Below are 19155 nucleotides of genomic sequence, written 5' to 3' on the forward strand. Positions count from 1 at the left end.
ATAAGGAATGCTTCAAATCCTCTTTTACACATTGCAAATATTAGCAAAAAAACGTGTTTATAGAATTTTTATTTCCTTTGATGATACATATATATATATATATATATATATATATATATGTAATGAAAAAAAAAAGCATCTCAATTAGCACAGAAATAAAGTCATGATACTGGAATACATGAATTGATAACATTAATACAATAAAAGGAAAACGTTTGTAATTAATAAAACACATGGAAATGAGGATGGAATTCTTCATGCTAGGAAGATAACGATGATATATTAAAAACAAAGATGAATAAAAGTCACACCGATGCAGTGTGACATCGGTGACAAGATTATTCAACATATTTCAACACTGATGAAATAACAAGTAACCATCAACTCAGAATTTAGACTTCAGGTTATCTAGCCATCCATTTTCTGTAGCGCTTTTCCCACACAGGTTCATGGTTTCTTGGCGTCTCTACCTGGGGACTCAGGGCACAGGGCACGAAGCACCCTGGAGGAGATGCCACCCAATCGCAGAGCACAATCACACACACACACACACTCACTCAGACAATTTAGAAACGCCAATCAGCCTACAGCACATCGTTTGACTGGGAGAGAAATCTGGAGTAGCCAGATGAAACCCCAGAAGCATGGGGAGAACATCCAAACATCTCCATTGCAAGTGAAGATGGAGGTTGCCTTTAGTCATATGCTTTAGTCAATGGGACATTCTATGCATATACTACGTATACTCTGCTTCTCTAATACTTATAAAAGCCTTGTGCAATATGGTATAAAGTCATTATCTTCTTCTGAACATAGCTTGAAATCTTGATTATATCAACACAGAAATACGTATATGAATAACTATAATGTACATAAAAAACGAACGCAAATGAATTTTGATATGCATTTAGTGCTGTTCAGGAACAGCTGTGTCTTGATTAATATGTCAGAAGTTTGGATCTTGTGGTTTGTGGGTTTAGTGCAGGATTTAGTCATGTCTAGACCTGTCTGGTTATACATTAAAAGCAGCAAGTAAGAGAGGACAAACATTCTGGGATTTAGGACTTAATGGCAATCAGACGGCGGTACAAAGGCAGTCAAATATTATGTGCCAAAGAAAACATCGGACTTATACTGTCTGAGATTTAGAATGGAGAGTAAAGATAATATCAGCTCTTAATGTCATAAGGAACATGAAAAAGTACTGTCTTGGATTTGGAATGGAGAGTAGAGGTAATATCAGCTCTTAATGTCATAAGGAACATGAAAAAGTCTGGGATTTGGACTGTAAGAAATGACTTAAACAACAATAGAAACTGTAAGGGATATTTTACACAATGGCATTTTACCCAGACACTTTGCATGACTTCAGCCTTACTTTCTCTTTGTGGGCTTCTGCTTCTTCCCTCTCTTGGGCTTCTCCCTCCAAATGGTATCCCACCATCAGCTGATACACCAAAACGCCCACTAGGGCACCGATAAATGGTGCGAAGATTGGAACAAAGAACCAGTAATCATTCACTCTGCAACAGAAGAAAGAAAGTAGAAAGTAGATCCAATTAGTCTAGTTCTAGTTGGATAAACCTAGCGCAACAAACTACAGGGAGAGAAATGTATTGTTTGATTCAGCATCATTGTGTTTCTAATCAATGAATGACTGCTGTGTGTGGTGAATGAGTCAGAAAAATGTGAACAGAAATTATGGAGTGGTATGAATGTGTAAAAGTCAGACAATGATATAAAAGCATAATGCATCTATATATTTTTATATACCACATAAAACCTTACATACACTTAAATCATTTAATGCTTCATTTAATCCCCCAAAAAACTGTAGCTTAGCCCTAATTAGGAATCCATATCATCAGGATAATTCATTCAAGTATTCATTCATTCATTCATTCATTCATTCATTCATTCATTCATTTTCTACCGCTTATCCGAACTACCTCGGGTCACAGGGGGCCTGTGCTTATCTCAGGTGTCATCGGGAATCAAGGCAGGATACACCCTGGACGGAGTGCCAACCCATCGCAGGGCACACACACACACACTCTCATTCACTCACGCAATCACACACTACGGACAATTTTCCAGAGATGCCAATCAACCTACCATTTGGACCGGGGGAGGAAACCGGAGTACCCGGAGGAAACCTCCAAGGCACGGGGAGAACATGCAAACTTCACACACACAAGGAGGAGGCAGGAATCGAACCCCCAACCCTGGAGGTGTGAGGCGAACGTGCTAACCACTAAGCCACCGTGCCCCCCGGAAAAAGTATTAACATGTAAATTTTAAAATGTCACCATGTCTTCTTGCCTTCACCCGCTATCTGATTATAATATGCAAATACAAAAGGTGTCTCCATAGTAAGAAAATCTGATCCTATACAGAACGTCTGAATTGAAATTTAGACACCAGTGAGGTCCAATGAGGAAAACTTGTTGACAGAACAGAGTGATATAATGTCAATTATTTAGATTCCTTTGCTGACATTTACTGCATAGGTAGACACCCTTATCCAGAACAACTTATATTAATCTCATTTCTTAATCAGTCTAGGTTTAATGGCCTTATTCAAGCCCCAAGCAGCAGAGGCATCACTGGGATTTGAACTTGTGACCAAGCGAAAGACAACCAACTTAAGCACCACTGCCCCTAACTATACAACATCAGTACTCAGCTCTAAGATTTCATCTCATACTCTCAGTGTGAATCATCATACTATTACTGATTTACTTAACAGTAGGCCAACCTGTCATGTCCTGAGCACATGAAATGTATAGATGGACAATGTATGAATTGTTTATCATGAATCCCTTAACAATTACATTTTTGAGTGCAGTGGTATTTTGTTATATTTTATAAGGCACTATATATAAAGATGTAAAATATCTTCTCTACTTAATAAAATAGTATGTATTAATATAGTTAAGTACTGACGTGAAGACTTCACTGCCCCAGCCTGCAATTGATGTAAAGATTCGAGGTCCGAGGTCTCTGGCTGGGTTTACGGCATAACCCGAGTTAAATCCCATAGAAAGGCCAATAACCAAAACCACGAAGCCTACAGTGAAGGCTTCTAGCCCGCGTGGGATTGGGTTGTTATACGGGTCCACGATTGCAAGTATACACACGATCAGTGCTGCTGTGCCAATCACCTGCACAAAAAGAATCAAATAGAAATTCATGGCAAATTAAGTCTTTTAAGACCACTATTATCCACTCTATATTTTCTCAGCTCATGCCTTATATTCTCATAATACTATACTGTATCAAATTTATTAAGTTGGTGTCATCATTAAGTCATTATTTCTGTGAAATATTTAAATTTAAGCTGAGATTTCTGGAAAATTTAATGTAGGAAATGTTCTTGTCTTACTTGATCAAAGAAGCCGTTGACCAGGCTAAGATGATTGGATGGATACGTGGCAAATATTCCAGCTGTAGCATTTTCACCCAACACAATCAGACTGCCTTTCCGATACTCCCAAAGTGCATCTGCCATCACACAAAGTGAACAGAGTAAGAAATTGTAGTAAGTGTATAGTCTCTAGCCTAAAGAAGAGCTACTAACTGATAACAACTGGATATATACTGAAAGGTGAAAAAGGACAACTTGTATAGTCCATAGAGAAGGTATAGGTACATAGATACAAGCTATTGTAATTAACTATACAAATTCTGTTCTCTTCACCAAATGTTTTCCCACTAAAACTCATACTTACCAAAATACATGCCAAATATGATTGCAGCTCCAAGAAAGGCACCTATAGTCTGAAATATGAAGAATACAGGGAACTTCCTCCATGGTTCCCTACCAAGGATGCAAAGGGCAAAGGTCACAGCTGGGTTCAGGTGTCCACCTGTAGAACATCAATAATAAATAAATAAAATATTTCATAAAATGTAAAAATATAAAAATTACAGTTAATCTTGCTAGCTAATTAGCAAAGTTATTGCCACCCTTCGTGAAAACAAGCAACAGCTATCAAGCAACAAATTTATATATATATATGCTGTATACACATACACACATGCAATCAAACATTCGTTCAAACCCTGCAATCTAGATGTATTTAGAGTAGAGTATCTCACCTGAAACCTGGCCACACACCAAAATCCCAAGCGTTGCAGCGAAACCAAATGCGAAATTCACCGTCAGGAACATTCCATGCGATCCTTCACTCAGGACTAGCTGAGCAACAGCACCACAGCCAAACATCTGGATCAAGGGGGAAAATAATGTTATTTCAATATATCTCAGTATCTTTAAACATACGTATCTTGTTCTAGTCTCTCCATGGACAGATTTTTTAAAGAACTTCTTGTTCTACTTCAGAACATCCAGCATACCAGAAACTGATTTTTACTTTGAAGTCTTTTATCTTTTATTGGTGATCCATTTTAAGAAAATGTATTTCAAAAGTTATCAAGAAAATCTAACTTATTATTCTATGTTGGAGGAAATGAATGAAACTGTTCAAATAATATGAGGTTTAAGTAGTTTTTTCAAGACAGAACAAATTCAGATCAAAACTATTTTTCTTGATCTGAATCTGAATCTGATTTTTTTTTGAAGCTGTACTCACATTTTTTAAAACTCTTCACACATTAGCAAGACAGCTGTCGGTGTGGATTCAACTGTGGATCAGTTTTCAGAGCTTTGACAAAAAAAAATTATTAAATAAAAGGCATGGAAAGGCATTGAATAAAAGGCATGGATGCTTCACACCTCTAGAGTTCGATCCTGAGCTTGGGTTACAGTTTGCACGGAGGTCTGTGTTCACACGGGTTTTAACTTGGTTTCCTCCCATCTCTCAATGTGTGTGAATGTGTTCAAGGTATATTCACCCAAATGCTTTGTATGTACATAGTAATAACTATTCTAGTAAAGATAAATGAGAAGCATTTGCACTGAAAAGACATGGATTGACACAATTTTATGTATCAAAAATATACTATATATTATATTAATTATATTAATATAATATATATTATTTTATATATATTAATCAAAAATATACTATATATTATATTAATTATGAAATTTTTTAATAAATTTGAATTTATTTAATTATATATATATATATATATATATATATATATATATATATATATATATATATATATATATATATGTATATCATTATTTTTACATTTTCAGTAAAGAATAGCTCAGTAGATCTTTTTACTTCATTGATCTTTTTTATTTTTGATTCACTTACTGAAAAAAGCAACTGAAAAAAATCCACATCTTTTATGCTACATCATTTGTGTTACTTTTTTTTTTTTTTCATTGCTTTGTGAATTGCTATTAAGGTGATTTTCTACCGCAACAGCATCATGTGGATACGGTGTAATTATTTCCGATTTGCTCATCATGATATAAAGTTGAATTGATAAATTGTTAAATCAACACAAAATCTGCTTTGAAATCAGTTCATAATGTTGTTTACTCGCATTCACTATTTTGAATTACAGACATTCCTCAGGTAGAAACACCAAAGAAAAATATAGCAAAAATTCCTGCAAGGCTTAGTGGACATTTTTTATTTTTTTTTTTTACAGTCGAAGAATGTGAAGTGAAGCTATAAATACCGTGTCTAGATAAGGGATAGTGTGTCTGTGTGTGTGTGCAGGTGCGTGTGTGTGTGTGCATACCTGCTCTATCCCCTAAAAGGCTGCAAACCCCAGCTAAGTTGTGCAATACAGAGTCCACCCTTAACAGACCGAAAACAACTTGGGCTGCGAAAGGATTTAGGAATATATCACTGTCTCAGTTACCACCTGAACTAGATTAAGATCTTTCATCCCAGGAATTAATAAAATATATAAGCATATAGCCAGGAAACAGACAAAACATGTTTAGTTTGACGTACTACTAAAACAATTTCATTCTGCATACTTTCCTTCAAGCTGTAACATTCCTGTAGATATTTTATACTAGTCTCTTTTCAAAACACGGGCTGTCAGTGCTTCATTACATAGTAATAAATTTTCTTGTATGTGTGTCATGGCGAGAAGAAGAAAGAGATGCAATCAACTGCAAGTACTTTTCCCCAACTGACATACACATCACCGAACCTTGCATTTTTTATTATGCATTTTTGTATTATTAATGTTTGAGTTACAGCCAAAAACCTGTCATTAGGTACATGAGCATGAACTGTCTTTACATCACATGTTACTCGATCCTTTTTTACTAAACTAATATGTTCATTTTGTCTTAAACATTCGGCGGTGAAAAACACAACAGGAGATTCAATAAAAAATAAAAAAAAAAGGTTCAGATTTTAGTTGATTTAAATCTACAGTTGTTAAAACTGCTTGTTATAATAGAAAGAAATGTCTCAACTGAGAAATATAATGATTTAAATAAATAGGTCTATCAGCTATATCCCTGTGGGAGCTGTCTTATTATATTTCAGTCATTCTCTAATTCAATTTAATTGCAACGGTTTTCTGTTTCCTCAGGGCATTTTGAAATCTTTTTTACTTGATCTCTAAAGGACTCTTAAAGGAAGTTATAAGGAAATACTCGATGGTCCTTTTTTTTTCTTCAGTGGGTGTCACACCCAGGATTTTATCTAGGCCGAGTTCAAATTTAGAACTAGCATCCAATCAAGACTTTTTTTTAGCTTTAGCAGAAGGCAAAAAACAAACAAACAAATAAACAAAACAAGGGAATTAGTGTAATTAAGTAAATAATGCAGACCTCATATAGTCAAAGTCTTGTCTTTGATGGATGAAACCCAAATTATCATCAATGATAAAAACGTAAAATAAAAACATGTCTATTTCTCACCACCAGGATGAGGGTGCCCAGGCATTCCGCAAGAGCCTGGCGTATCAGTAGGTTTCGGATGTGGAACGTTTGCATCATTTTGTCCGTGAAAACCTTTTGCCATCCCATGATGCCTCGGACACTGTGGGATTCAGAACGTCAGATAAAGAAGAAGATGATAAACAGAGCACAGTAGCTTTGTCAGTTTGTATGGGAGGCATATGCATCCACCTCTTTTAAACAGAGAACACACACACACACACACACACACACACACACACACACACATATGCACATACCTCTGAGCACTCCCTTTCTACCATATCTGCCTCCACCCATATCTCTTGCACACCATTTGTTTTCTTCCCATTGTGTGGATATGTTTGTGTGTGTGTGTGTGTGAGAGAGAGAGAGAGAGAGAGAGAGAGAAAGACATCAAGCTCTGCATAAGTACTACTATATTACTTTTATTTGATGTATTAATTTTGTCGTTTGTTCACCATTATATATATATATATATATATATATATATATATATATATATATATATATATATATATACACATATGATGTTGTTTTAATTTTTCACTCTTTTATTTTCTTTTCCTCATCTTGGGAAGAGTCCTAAGGGTTATGGTTAGTTGTTCTCATTTTAAGAAATACAGAGCGCATACACGCCCCAAGGTTGCTCTGTCTATATTGGTGCTGGAATGATATGCAGTGCAGGTATGGTACATATGGACATAAAATATTTTTAGCGCAGTTGGGCCGCCTTAAATACTTTTTCCAACAAATAATAGCCAATAAATTCTTTACCCATGGGATGTCATGGGTAACCATTCAAATTATTTTATCTTACACTAACAAGTGTTTCTTAAGAAGATCTGTTTTCCTCATCATACAATGTCCCGGAAATAGTGACATAGTGATCTGTTGTCTTTACAGACAAGACTGTCTTTTAGTCTTTAAAATCTTTACAGATATATAAAGACCTCCCTGTTTACCACATAGGACAAATGAATAACATCATCAGAAGTCATTCTGTGCTTCATTTATACATGAATACACTCCATAACACACACATTTTATTAGGAACACTTGAACCCCAGGCAATCATATGGACGTGGCACGATGCTTCAGTTATGTTTACATCAGAAATTAGGATCTCATTGGCCTTTTTGTTGATGGTCAGAAGACAATGGCTAGACTGGTTCACGCTAACAGGAAGGCTGTGGTAATTTAAATAACCACTCTAACGCTTTACAAGTTTGGTGAGAAGAGAAGCTTAAAGCTTGGGACATACTGGGTTTCACTCCTGTCAGGAAGAATATGACACAAGACATTGTATATGCTTCATACTATTTATAATTTGGCTCTAATTGTAACAGGCACCGTTCAGAAGGGCAAGATAACTAGTCCTGTTAAAACAGGAGAATGAAAGACTCCTGCGCTTCACAGAGTTCCCCAGCAATGTATAAAAGGAGCAGGAGCAGTTTTGCTCATATACCCAGAATCTCCCAAAATCCATTGAGAAGCGATAGTCAATTGCCCATGCAGTTGCAATACAAAATCTTATTTTTGTTTAAATAATCACAACAAAATTAGATCAAATTAAATAAATATTTAAATCACTGCCAGATAATTACGAAAAACAAATGCAGAATATACAAATGTGCAACAACTTTTGGGTGCCACATAACCTTTTATCAACATTACTCACTGTGACTATTTAAATACCTGGCTTTGCATTTCTTGGCAACCTTCCAGAGATATATCAAGGCACCAAGTATTTATCACAGCTAAGAGTGACATCTGATCATCTGGACTGTGATCATAAACCTTCCACCTTCATAAAGAAAGGAAAAGGAAAGGAAATTTCTCTATGGGGTTGAGGAAAGAAAGGCGATAGAAATAGAGACGATTTGGATGTGGGTCTACTCAGAACGGGATTGGTGAAATGAAAAATTGCCCCATCCAATTACAAAGGTTATGAGATTTTGCCTCTTGTCCTTTTCCACTCACCTGCACAAGTCTTTTTAAACAAATCATGAAGGAACATGATAAGGCACTCTGTATGCACCAAGGGATTTATGCAGCAATATCCTTTCAGCAGATGGCAGCTCAAAGGTTATTATTGGAACCCCCACTGTTTCTTTGGTACAATTAGGTTTCTTCAATATCTGTATGTTTTTGCCAGACTGACTCTTGCCTCTTCCACATGTGGGGTCATTCAGAGGCTGAGAGCTCCTAGACTCTCTCTAAAATAAACCCCAAACACTAGTACGCTATTTTATATCAAAAGCAGTATTCTTCAAATCTGTACCATGAAAGATTCTTATATGAAGACGACTGACTAGTTTGGTGTGCTTGCTATCTATCTATCTATCTATCTATCTATCTATCTATCTATCTATCTATCTATCTATCTATCTATCTATCTATCTATCTATCTATCTATCGACCTACCTATCGATCTATTAATTACAATTCACCAGAGAAATTTACAAGTGCTTTATAGTCTTTGTTAAAATTTCACACCATGGTCTCATTTTTTAATTTAATTTAATTTAATTTATGTTATTTATTTATGTTATTTATTTGTTATTTATTATTTTCTAGTTAAATTTCATTTCATGATCAAATTTATAAAAACAGACCAAAATCAGAACCCCAGTAACCAAAGAAACTGGTGTAATTAATGTAGGCAGACTATTTTATGTTTTAGGAAATTTTCCTTAGTTTGAATTTTAACTATTGTTTTTTTCATTGTTTAGTAGTGTAAACAGTTTGTTGTAAGTTCATATAAAATAAGAAAAAGTACCATATAAAACTACATACAAATTCTAACCATAAGAAATAATGACTTTTTATATATTCTTTAAAAACTTTATTTAACCAAAAAATAAGAGAGCCAAATAATTTCTCTAGATGAAACTGACCTCTACAACAACAATAGAATAAAGATTTGTAGGTATGTTTGTAACTCATGAAAGCATTTGAAATGTATAATTTTAATAACCAGAGAATTCATTTAAATTTCCCCTAAATCTTTGTGTCTCATTGCCCCCATTTCTAATGCACACCTATAGCTTGGGGAAATAACCTGAGATATTTGTGTATATTGATCATCACTGACAGGACAAGGACAACGTATATGTTTCGGTTTAAAGTTTAAAGTTCAAAGTTAATGTTTTAGAGGCATATTGCTTTTATATCTACAAGTATGCCTTTGGGGGAAGAGGATAGCTCCCTGCCCCACTTTTATTTTCCTCTGGTCTTTCCACCTCTACTCAATAGCTCCAGTCACACAGGGGATATTCGGAGCAGATTAAAGTTCTCAAAACCCTAGAGAAACGGGATGACCAAGAAATTTTAGCATTGACAATAAAAGCCCAGAGAAAACAGCATCTTGTTCCTGCTAGTAATATGATCATAGTTTAATATGTGGGCTTAAAAGGTGGTGCTGAATCAAATACACACACATCATACTGTATACCTGGTAATCCTATAACTGGAGAATGTAGAGAAATCAAGGCAATAATGTTGACAAAATAATAAACACAGATAACAAAAGTGAAGTAAAGAAGATGAACAGATTAATCAATATAATAACAGATAGGCTGATGGAAAGAAATAAGTTATTATAGAATTGAAGAATACAGTGAAATTTAGGTATGGAATTCTGGAGTTTGGGGATCGAGTCAAGCCTCGACTCTGTGGGTTTCAAGGATTTCCAAGGATCAGTCCAGAGGCATGCATTGTAGGCCCAATGGCATCTCTAAATTCTCTGTAGTGTGTATATGTGTGTGTGTGTGTGTGTGTGTGTGATTGCAGAAAAAAGTATTGAAAACTGGCTGAGACCCATTACTGTGATATATAAATTAAAAAAGAGATCAGTGCATAGAAATAATAAACTTGATTGCCCTTAATCCAAGCTAGCTTCTAAGAGCATAACAAAAAAAAAGACAAGTGAAACAAAATGACAGTTATTGCTTAATACCTAATCCTAAACACTTCTTATAATATTTAAGATAAAAATACCTATATATATATATATATATATATATATATATATATATATATATATATATATATATACTGTATATATATCAAGTTTTTAAATTTCAATATTCACATTCCTCTGAATTTTTAGTCATGCTATTTTAACAAGTTTTCAACTGTTCATGCTTTTTTACATTACTGTTTTACATTAATTAAACATTCAACATAAATTAGTTCATGATTCCTTAATCTTTTAGCAGCCCAGTTCCCTTTTTAAGATCAAATCTTAATATAATATTCTTATACATGAAAAAATTGTTATGAAACCCTTTACAGAGCAGAAAATGTCATAAGGAAAGCTTTTTTACTTACATTTCATTGACAACTCTGAGAACATATCATAATCCATAAAGTGATGATATATAGTACATGATGATTGATAAATAGTTCCTACATTGTTTGCACACTTCCCAAAATTCCAATTTAACCACAAAGGATGATTGATAGGTTCATTAAAATGAGTACTCTGTGACTAGGGTTAGGAAAAAGGTGGTATTTTAAAAGGATATCTCAAATAACAGAGCAGTACATGGATTAAAATATTTATTTAACCCATTGACCACAACGACGGGTCTTAAATATCGTATTGATCATTTATTGTATATCGTATTCTTCTGACGTGCAGAAGTGTTGTGTTATTTGAGATGGTATTAGACTTGATATGTTGGTTGTCAGAGATAATAAAAGCCTCTGTGACACTTTAATAACTCTGGATAAATGCAGTTCATTTAGATATTTGCTCACGACTACACAACTGAGTCAGAGTTTCCTTTTGGACTGATATACAGTAATAGATGATTCAAATGATCTCAAAAAACTCTCTCACTGTTTCGCTCTCTCTCACTGTCTCTCTCAAACACACACACACACACACACACAGACACACACACACACACACACACACACACACTGCAGTAACATAATTGATTCATTTATTGATTTAAACCTTGGAAACACATTGAGGCTAGGCGCTTGCTAAGCAGTTAAAAAAAGTGTAGTTCCTCGAGTTTTCAATCTCATTCCATTCCAAAATGCACCTCAAAGCCACAACCACAGGTGATCAAATTGTGACTGGTCTCATGTTTCAAACACATCTGACAGGACTTTAGATAATGTGATGACCTTAACACCTTGAAGTTATTGTTTAAAAACTATAATTGTTTTGCTATAAAAGCACGTCAGAAAATGTCTTAAACCATGTTGTGCCCCCTCAGGAAGGGGGCAAACACTTTTTCACACCACTGTATGTTCTTATAGTCATTATTTCATTGAATATTTTATAACTACTAACTAACTAACTAACCAACTAACTAACTAACTAACTACTATTTTGTAGAAAGGGAACAGTTTCAGTAACTGCATCAGGTTGTTACCAACCATTGTCCTGAAAACTATATAAAATTGTTCATAGAATTCTCAGGCAGACGCGTACCTTTTTCCTCGGTTATTTTATAAAAAGACTTTTCAATGTTCTTACCCGGTAGCCTCAGATATATCTCTGTATTCTTCTGGTTCACGTCTGGGAGCAGAGCAGGAGATCATATTGCTGTCTACAGTGATTTATTCAAAGGCCCTTTTTATTGAACAGACTCTTTTGAAATATTTCAAGACTTCTGTATATCTGCCTATGACTGGATTTCAAGAAGAGCAAAAACGGGAAGAGTTTTTTTTTTCTTTTGCTCCTGCTCCATAAACAGATGTACTGCAATAGAATTCACAGCAAAAGAAAAACTATTCTTATCTGTCGTCTACTGAGGCAACAGGAGCTTTTTGTCTGTTTATTATAGGACTTGAGGCATCACTTATGCTGTTTAAGAAGTTAAGGAAAAGTTTGACAGACTGACACTGGCGATGATTGAAATGACTGGCAATGAAAGCAAAAAGTGAAAAATGTAAAATAAGGTAATAGATGATTCCTATTGTGTATATAGTAAATATATAAGAATATGTAACTGTCTTGATCTAATTAAAAAATTCAGGAAAGCCTCTAGGCAAAGGCTAACAGAATATATATAGCTAGTGAAGACTTTCAACTGGCATTATTATTTATTTAGTTAATTAATGCTATTGCTGAACCTACTACATCAAATGTCCCTTCATTTGTTTAAAACATATAACTAACTACTTAATATCTCCATATTTAACATATTCATCTATAAAGGGAATGCTTTCTTTATTGTACTACCTGGTGTTAGTGCACTTAACATTAACACGCCTTGTTTTATTATGCAAAAAGGATTTTAGTCAGGTAAAGCCAAGATAACTGAATATCCAAACACATACGATTAGTTTGACATATTTAGCAAAACTAATATAAGAAGTGACATTCAGGACCAAATCCACAATGTTTGTTAGGTTTTGTTATTATCCTTTTTTATTTTATTTTTTATTTCACCTTTTACTCTCTTTAGTAAATACTGTACCTGGCAATAATGATCCCATCTGTCAGCATTAGCAGTATAACAAATCTATCCTCCTTCTCTTGCCGTGAAGTAATATTCCACAATTTCATAAATAAAACATGAGCATTTTTTAATATCATTGCCAGTTTTCAGATGACTCAAGATTCATGATGTAGAAAATTCACAATGTAGCTGAGTCATTGTCTAACGTGGTGGGAAAAACAGTCAGTGAAAATAGAGTGTGAAAATAAACACTAACTAAAACAGTCAGTGAAAATAAACACTAACACACAAACCAACAGAATCAGGAATGCATCTCTTTGCTTCGTACATGCACAAAGAGAGATGTTACTTAGACCTTTACTGGTCATTCTTGAGACCAGGCTAGGAAACGGTTTGCATCAATATTAACTAGTTTAGCCATACTATTTGGCACACGTGTTATATTTTAGTCAGATACTGTAGCTAGCTCCGTAAAATTTCTTTTCTAGATGGCTACTTGCTTCTTCCTAGGCCAAATAAAACCATTCTAAAAATATATCTTAGAGTGCCTCCACATGTTTAGGTCACAAGGTTACGAAGGAAGCACCTGCCTACTCTTGTGTGAATGTTGTACTTAATATGTGACCTTCAGTAAATTCTTTTCTGGAACAACTTTAAGAATTCACTTAAGGTGACATGTGCTGATGGTGTATTTTCTTATACTATTTGCAGAAAATTTGCAACTAGCTAGAAACAAATGCTTAAAAATGAGAAAAAAGACAAACAAGAACAGTACAATTTCAAGATTGAAATGAGAATTAATGTCTTGAAATATCTTTATGATTATTATATTTTTCTTTTTTGTCTTGTTATAGGAAATGTTGGCTATTCAATATTAGATATTATTTTAACTTGCTATAATTTTTTCCAGTGCATTCCAAGTATTTTCGACATGTTTTTTTGTGAAAGTGTTGGGAAGCTGAGTGCCACACAAGCATACGTCATGTATTAATCCTTCTAGGGTTACATGAAATCAAAAGCAGGATAATTATTATTATATCTTTTTACCTTAATAGCTATCATCTATTTTAATAGTGATTTTATCAACTGTTACATCTTTTTTTTTTAGGGGCGAACACATTAGAATTCTCTGTGGTTTATTTTATTAAATGTCTCTACACATTCTAAACATACAAGCATTAAACTATTTTTTAAATGATTTATGGATTTTTTTTTTATTGATTATGTTTTGTTTTCTCTCTCACCACAAAAAAATTCAAAACCGTTCTTGTTTACTATTAAACAAATAATGTATAACTAGACTTTCAGTCTGATCTCTAGGTGGCAGCAGAGTGTTGTGTCAATACCCTAAAAATTGTACTGTAGGGGCAAATTGTATATTATACTCTAAACTGTTATAGATCATAGTATCCAAATGATCATAGAGTATTACAGTGTGTTTACCACTATGTCAAATGTTATGAATAAATATATACTTTGCATACTACATGAAGCAAACCAAACCAAACCAAACCAAGCCAAGCGAAGCCAAGCCAAGCCAAGCCAAGCCAAACAAAACTAAACAACCAAACAAAGCCAATACTGGCCAAAACAAAACAAAACAAAACAAAACAACCAAATAAAGCCAATCCAAGCCACAAAACACACAAACAAACAAAACAACCAAACAAAGCTAAGCCACAACAAAAAAAAAAACAAACAAAATAACGAAACGAAGCCAAGCCAAACTGGTCACAGCAAAACACAACTAAATAAAGCCAAGCCAAACCAAACCAAACCAAACCAAACCAAACCAAACCAAACCAAACCAAACCAAAACAAAACAAAACAAAACAAAACAAAACAAAACAAAACAAAACAAAACAAAACAAAACAAACGCACCCTAACCAAGCCAAACCAAGCTGCACTAACCACACCAACCAAGCCAAACCAAAGAATTTACTTTAAATGGTGGAGGACTAATTCTAATTTAAAGATGAATGCACTTTTATTTGTTTTGATCAGAATGAATTAAGGGCTAACTACTACCAAAGTTGAAACTGCAGTGTGTTTACAGGCAAAATAAGTGTTCAAGCCTAAAGAGGACATGCTATCTCTTTGGATAAACTTCAGAAGCAAGAATCCATTGATGACTCATCCCTAGAGCAAAGTGCAATTTTAATCTCCATAAAGTCATCATCTATAATTCCATTTATTTAAATTTCTCTGTACCAATTACTAACATTATCTTCTGAGTTACCAGTGATTAAAACCAATGTTGCTATCTTGTTCCCACAAGATGCTGTGGCAAAAATCATCTCCTTTGTAAAACCAAGACTTTTACGTACATACTCATACTGATAAAATGCTCTTTTACTTATTTTTATTATGTGATATTATATAAGACAAATCTAAAGCATGATATCAAACTAATGAAAACAACAACAACACGGAATAGAAAAATATTACAATGTCAAAATTTCAAGAAGAAGCATTACAGTATCTTAAGTATGTAAATAAGTAAAGACCTGTAAGATACTAATAATCTGATAAATCATCTTATAAAGTTTAAATTGATTGTATTTTTATTAAAGTGTATAATGACTAAATGAGCGTACAGAGCAATATCATAGATGTAAAGAATGTGCTGTGAATAGTGCAAAACACCCCACAATCATTTACTGTATTCATTCATTCATTCATTCATTCATTCATTTTCTACCGCTTATCCGAACCCCAAAAACAACTAGATGAAATGTTCCTTGATAGTCCTGACTGATTAATTATTATAAAGGTTACTCAATTTGGTATTGTTAATACAAAAACAAATCTTGTAATTGTATTTAGTTGGAGAAAAAATGACATCCATTTAGCCCTAGCAATATCCTTTTACCAGTACTGCTATTAAGTAGCTTCTCAATCCAATTATCCTCAACAAGCATGGCTGCAGCTCATGCACTTGCCAAGGCTGACTACAACTGAATATGCAAAATGTTAAATAGAAATGAAGCTAGAAAAAAGAAGCACAGATTGACATAAAGTCATAGAAGTGTCTGTACAGAATGTACTCTAAATACCCTCAAAAGAAAAGTGTAATGCTGAAACTACATCACTAGAACTGAAATATCTATAGACTCAGGAAATAGTGAACGTGCTTGTTGTCGTCACCATCTTCCAAAACCTATTTAGCGTCTCAGCAAAATCACACTCCAATTAAACACAACACTGTAGTGTCAGAGACTGCTAACCAGTTACAGCTCATCTACACACCAGTTCGACGTGCTAGTAACAATTTACTAATGGCTAATGTTCTCCACCACACTTCCCATAACAGCAAAATCCAGATAAATTGATTGATTAAATCTCTAACAGTAATGAGAAGAAAATATTCGGTCACAGTAGTATACTGTAATTATGCACTAGAAGCATAACAACCTCCTATGAACTAACCTGTCTACTTATCATCCACTTCACGATGATGATGACAATCAACCAACAATAATTTGCATTAAGTCCTGCTTTCTCAATGCAATAGAAGAGCTAAACCTTAACAACCTGATCAGTTTGATCTTCCCATTAAGAATTGAAACACCACAACAGAAAAGATTTGAGCAGTCCATAGCAACAGGCTCTTACCTTGAAATGGTTGGATAGGTCTTATGGCTGTTTAGAGATTATAGAAGATTCTCTTGCAAATGAGCCAATAGTTTCCTGCAGTATAAACAGTGTTTTGGCTTCAACGACCTGGAAAAGTGCACCTTGGAATCTGTCGGATTCCTCCGTAAAATTGAAGCAGCATCATGAGACGTTTCATTGACAAAGACAGAAGGTCACTGTCCATGGTGTAAACTTAAGTAAAGCAAGGAAAGTCAAGTTTATTTACACAGAAAAATGCTTAAAATGACTAAAATAGTATTAAATTATAGAACATAATTATTGTAATGATCCTCTTTGGAAATGGATTGCCGTTGTGTACCATGTTATACATTCTTTTATTCTGAGGAAACCATTTGTTTCAGCTACTGTGTTTCCACTATACATCACTATACAACGTAACATAATCATTGAATGTTCAGAGTTCAGCAAAAACAAAGTCACTCGGGTGGTGAAGTATCCAGACCCGACACAACATATAACAGAGCTACTGGTTTTGCCCCAGACATCTAAATGTCTATCAAGAAGATCATCCACAAAAACCAGTAAAGGTATATGTGATGCTAGATGAATAAAGCAATGAGATGTAAAATTGGCTAGATCCACGTACCTTGATATTTTTGGCATACATAGTGATCCCTTCACAATCCCGACATACATTAGGGTTACACCAACAACGGAAATGAGAGACCATTTTGTAGCTTTCATGGAATGATCTTTGTCAACATGCATCCATAACCAGTTCTGCCATTTAAGGACAACCAATAGTGCTGATGTTTGAATTAACTTTAGGTTTCACTATTCATGCAAACCCTTGGAGTCCCAACTACGTTCTTGTACAGCAGTGATTCAGCAGATGTTTCACATCTCTAGCTCTTCAGCTAGAGAATCGCATGACTAGCTCCATTTCCTGCGGTTTAACGACCACCAGATTGTTGATTACCACATACAGATCCAGGATGTTGGCAATCATCTCTCATTAGCTTTGGCAATTTATGGCCGGAAGTGGACAGCTGTGAAGGGAGAAAGTGTTTTTTTGCTGCTCAAGCAAGACCATTTGTTGAATGACATTTCTGTGGTGATGGTTGCCTTAAGTATATTTCCACTGTAACAGAAGACACTGAAGTGGCAATTTATAGCTGGAAGTGGACAGCTTTGGAGGGAGAGAGTGTTTTCACTGCTCAAACAAGACAGTTGATGATATGATGACGGTAACCTTAAGCATTTTTCTATTGTAAAAAAAGCCATAAGACTACCATACTCAGTCTAATCTTATACTAACAAAAGTTGTATCAAAACAACTGGGGCTGCAAGATCTTCATTTTGGACAGTACAAAAAATTCAGAATTTTACTTGTTGCTCCATTTTTTCAAAAACTCAGTAGGCATGTTCAATTCCATTAATGTGCTCAGATGTTCCTTTACTATCAGACGAACAGCAAAACAGAGGATCCAACTGTGAAACAGACTCTGTGGGAGCCATCAAAGACCTTTAAATCACAGCCAAGGGCTGCATGAAACTTGAGAGCTAGCTCACAGATCAAGGGAGCATTTGAATGTTCAACCACCCACATTGCTCTCATCTAGGTGGCATCTAGGAATGAATGTTTGTGTTTGCATGCCAAACATTTTCTTCTTCTGTTACCACTTTATCCTGAACCGGGTCATTGGCGACAGGAACCTATGACAGGAACCTTGGGCATGAAGTGAGAACACACCCTTCATGGGATCTCAATCTATTGCAGGGCACCTGGCACACACATGTTCACACAACCACACACACATGTGGGCACATATTATCCAGTCCTCCTTCATGCATGCTTGTTGAGAGGTTAGAAAAAAACAGAGAACCTGGACGAAACCCATAAGGACACAGGGACAACAGAACACACATCCAGAAACTTGAGCTCACTATTCAACTGGATATCCTGGAGCTGTAACACCACAATGGCAAACTATTCCTGAGTACATTCCTACCCAGTGGAATATTTAATTCCAGACCACGCACCCCATATCTCATTCCATTCCACTCCTAGAAACTTCTATATTTCTGACTAAATAAAGCTTGTTTATGTGCCTATTGTAACACCAGTCAGCAATGCATTACAATAATGTTGGAGAAACCTTTGTAGATGCTGTAAACAACATTATTTTTCTTGAATTAGCAAAGTTTTAGATATGAAGTGCCTCACTAAGGTCTTTCGCTGCTGCATACTGCAAAAAAAACTGAGATTGAGAGTTACTACATAATCATTAAACTTCCTT

At 34.8% G+C, this 19155-nt stretch overlaps 1 protein-coding gene across 1 annotated transcript; it reads right to left on the bottom strand.

The window, feature by feature from the left end:
• Positions 1–253: 253 nt before the first annotated feature.
• aqp3b (aquaporin 3b) lies at positions 254–17562 on the bottom strand. The gene is made up of 8 exons (XM_060890649.1): positions 17502–17562; positions 16874–16948; positions 6812–6932; positions 4102–4228; positions 3732–3869; positions 3386–3504; positions 2947–3164; positions 254–1523 (listed from the first exon to the last, which is right to left on the bottom strand). Exons 3-8 carry the CDS (start codon positions 6917–6919, stop codon positions 1346–1348), a joined length of 888 nt encoding a protein of 295 aa, XP_060746632.1. The 5' UTR covers positions 6920–6932; positions 16874–16948; positions 17502–17562; the 3' UTR covers positions 254–1345.
• Between the last annotated feature and the right edge of the window lie 1593 nt (positions 17563–19155).

Source organism: Tachysurus vachellii, chromosome 17 (genome assembly GCF_030014155.1).
Source record: "Tachysurus vachellii isolate PV-2020 chromosome 17, HZAU_Pvac_v1, whole genome shotgun sequence".
Lineage (NCBI taxonomy): Eukaryota > Metazoa > Chordata > Actinopteri > Siluriformes > Bagridae > Tachysurus > Tachysurus vachellii.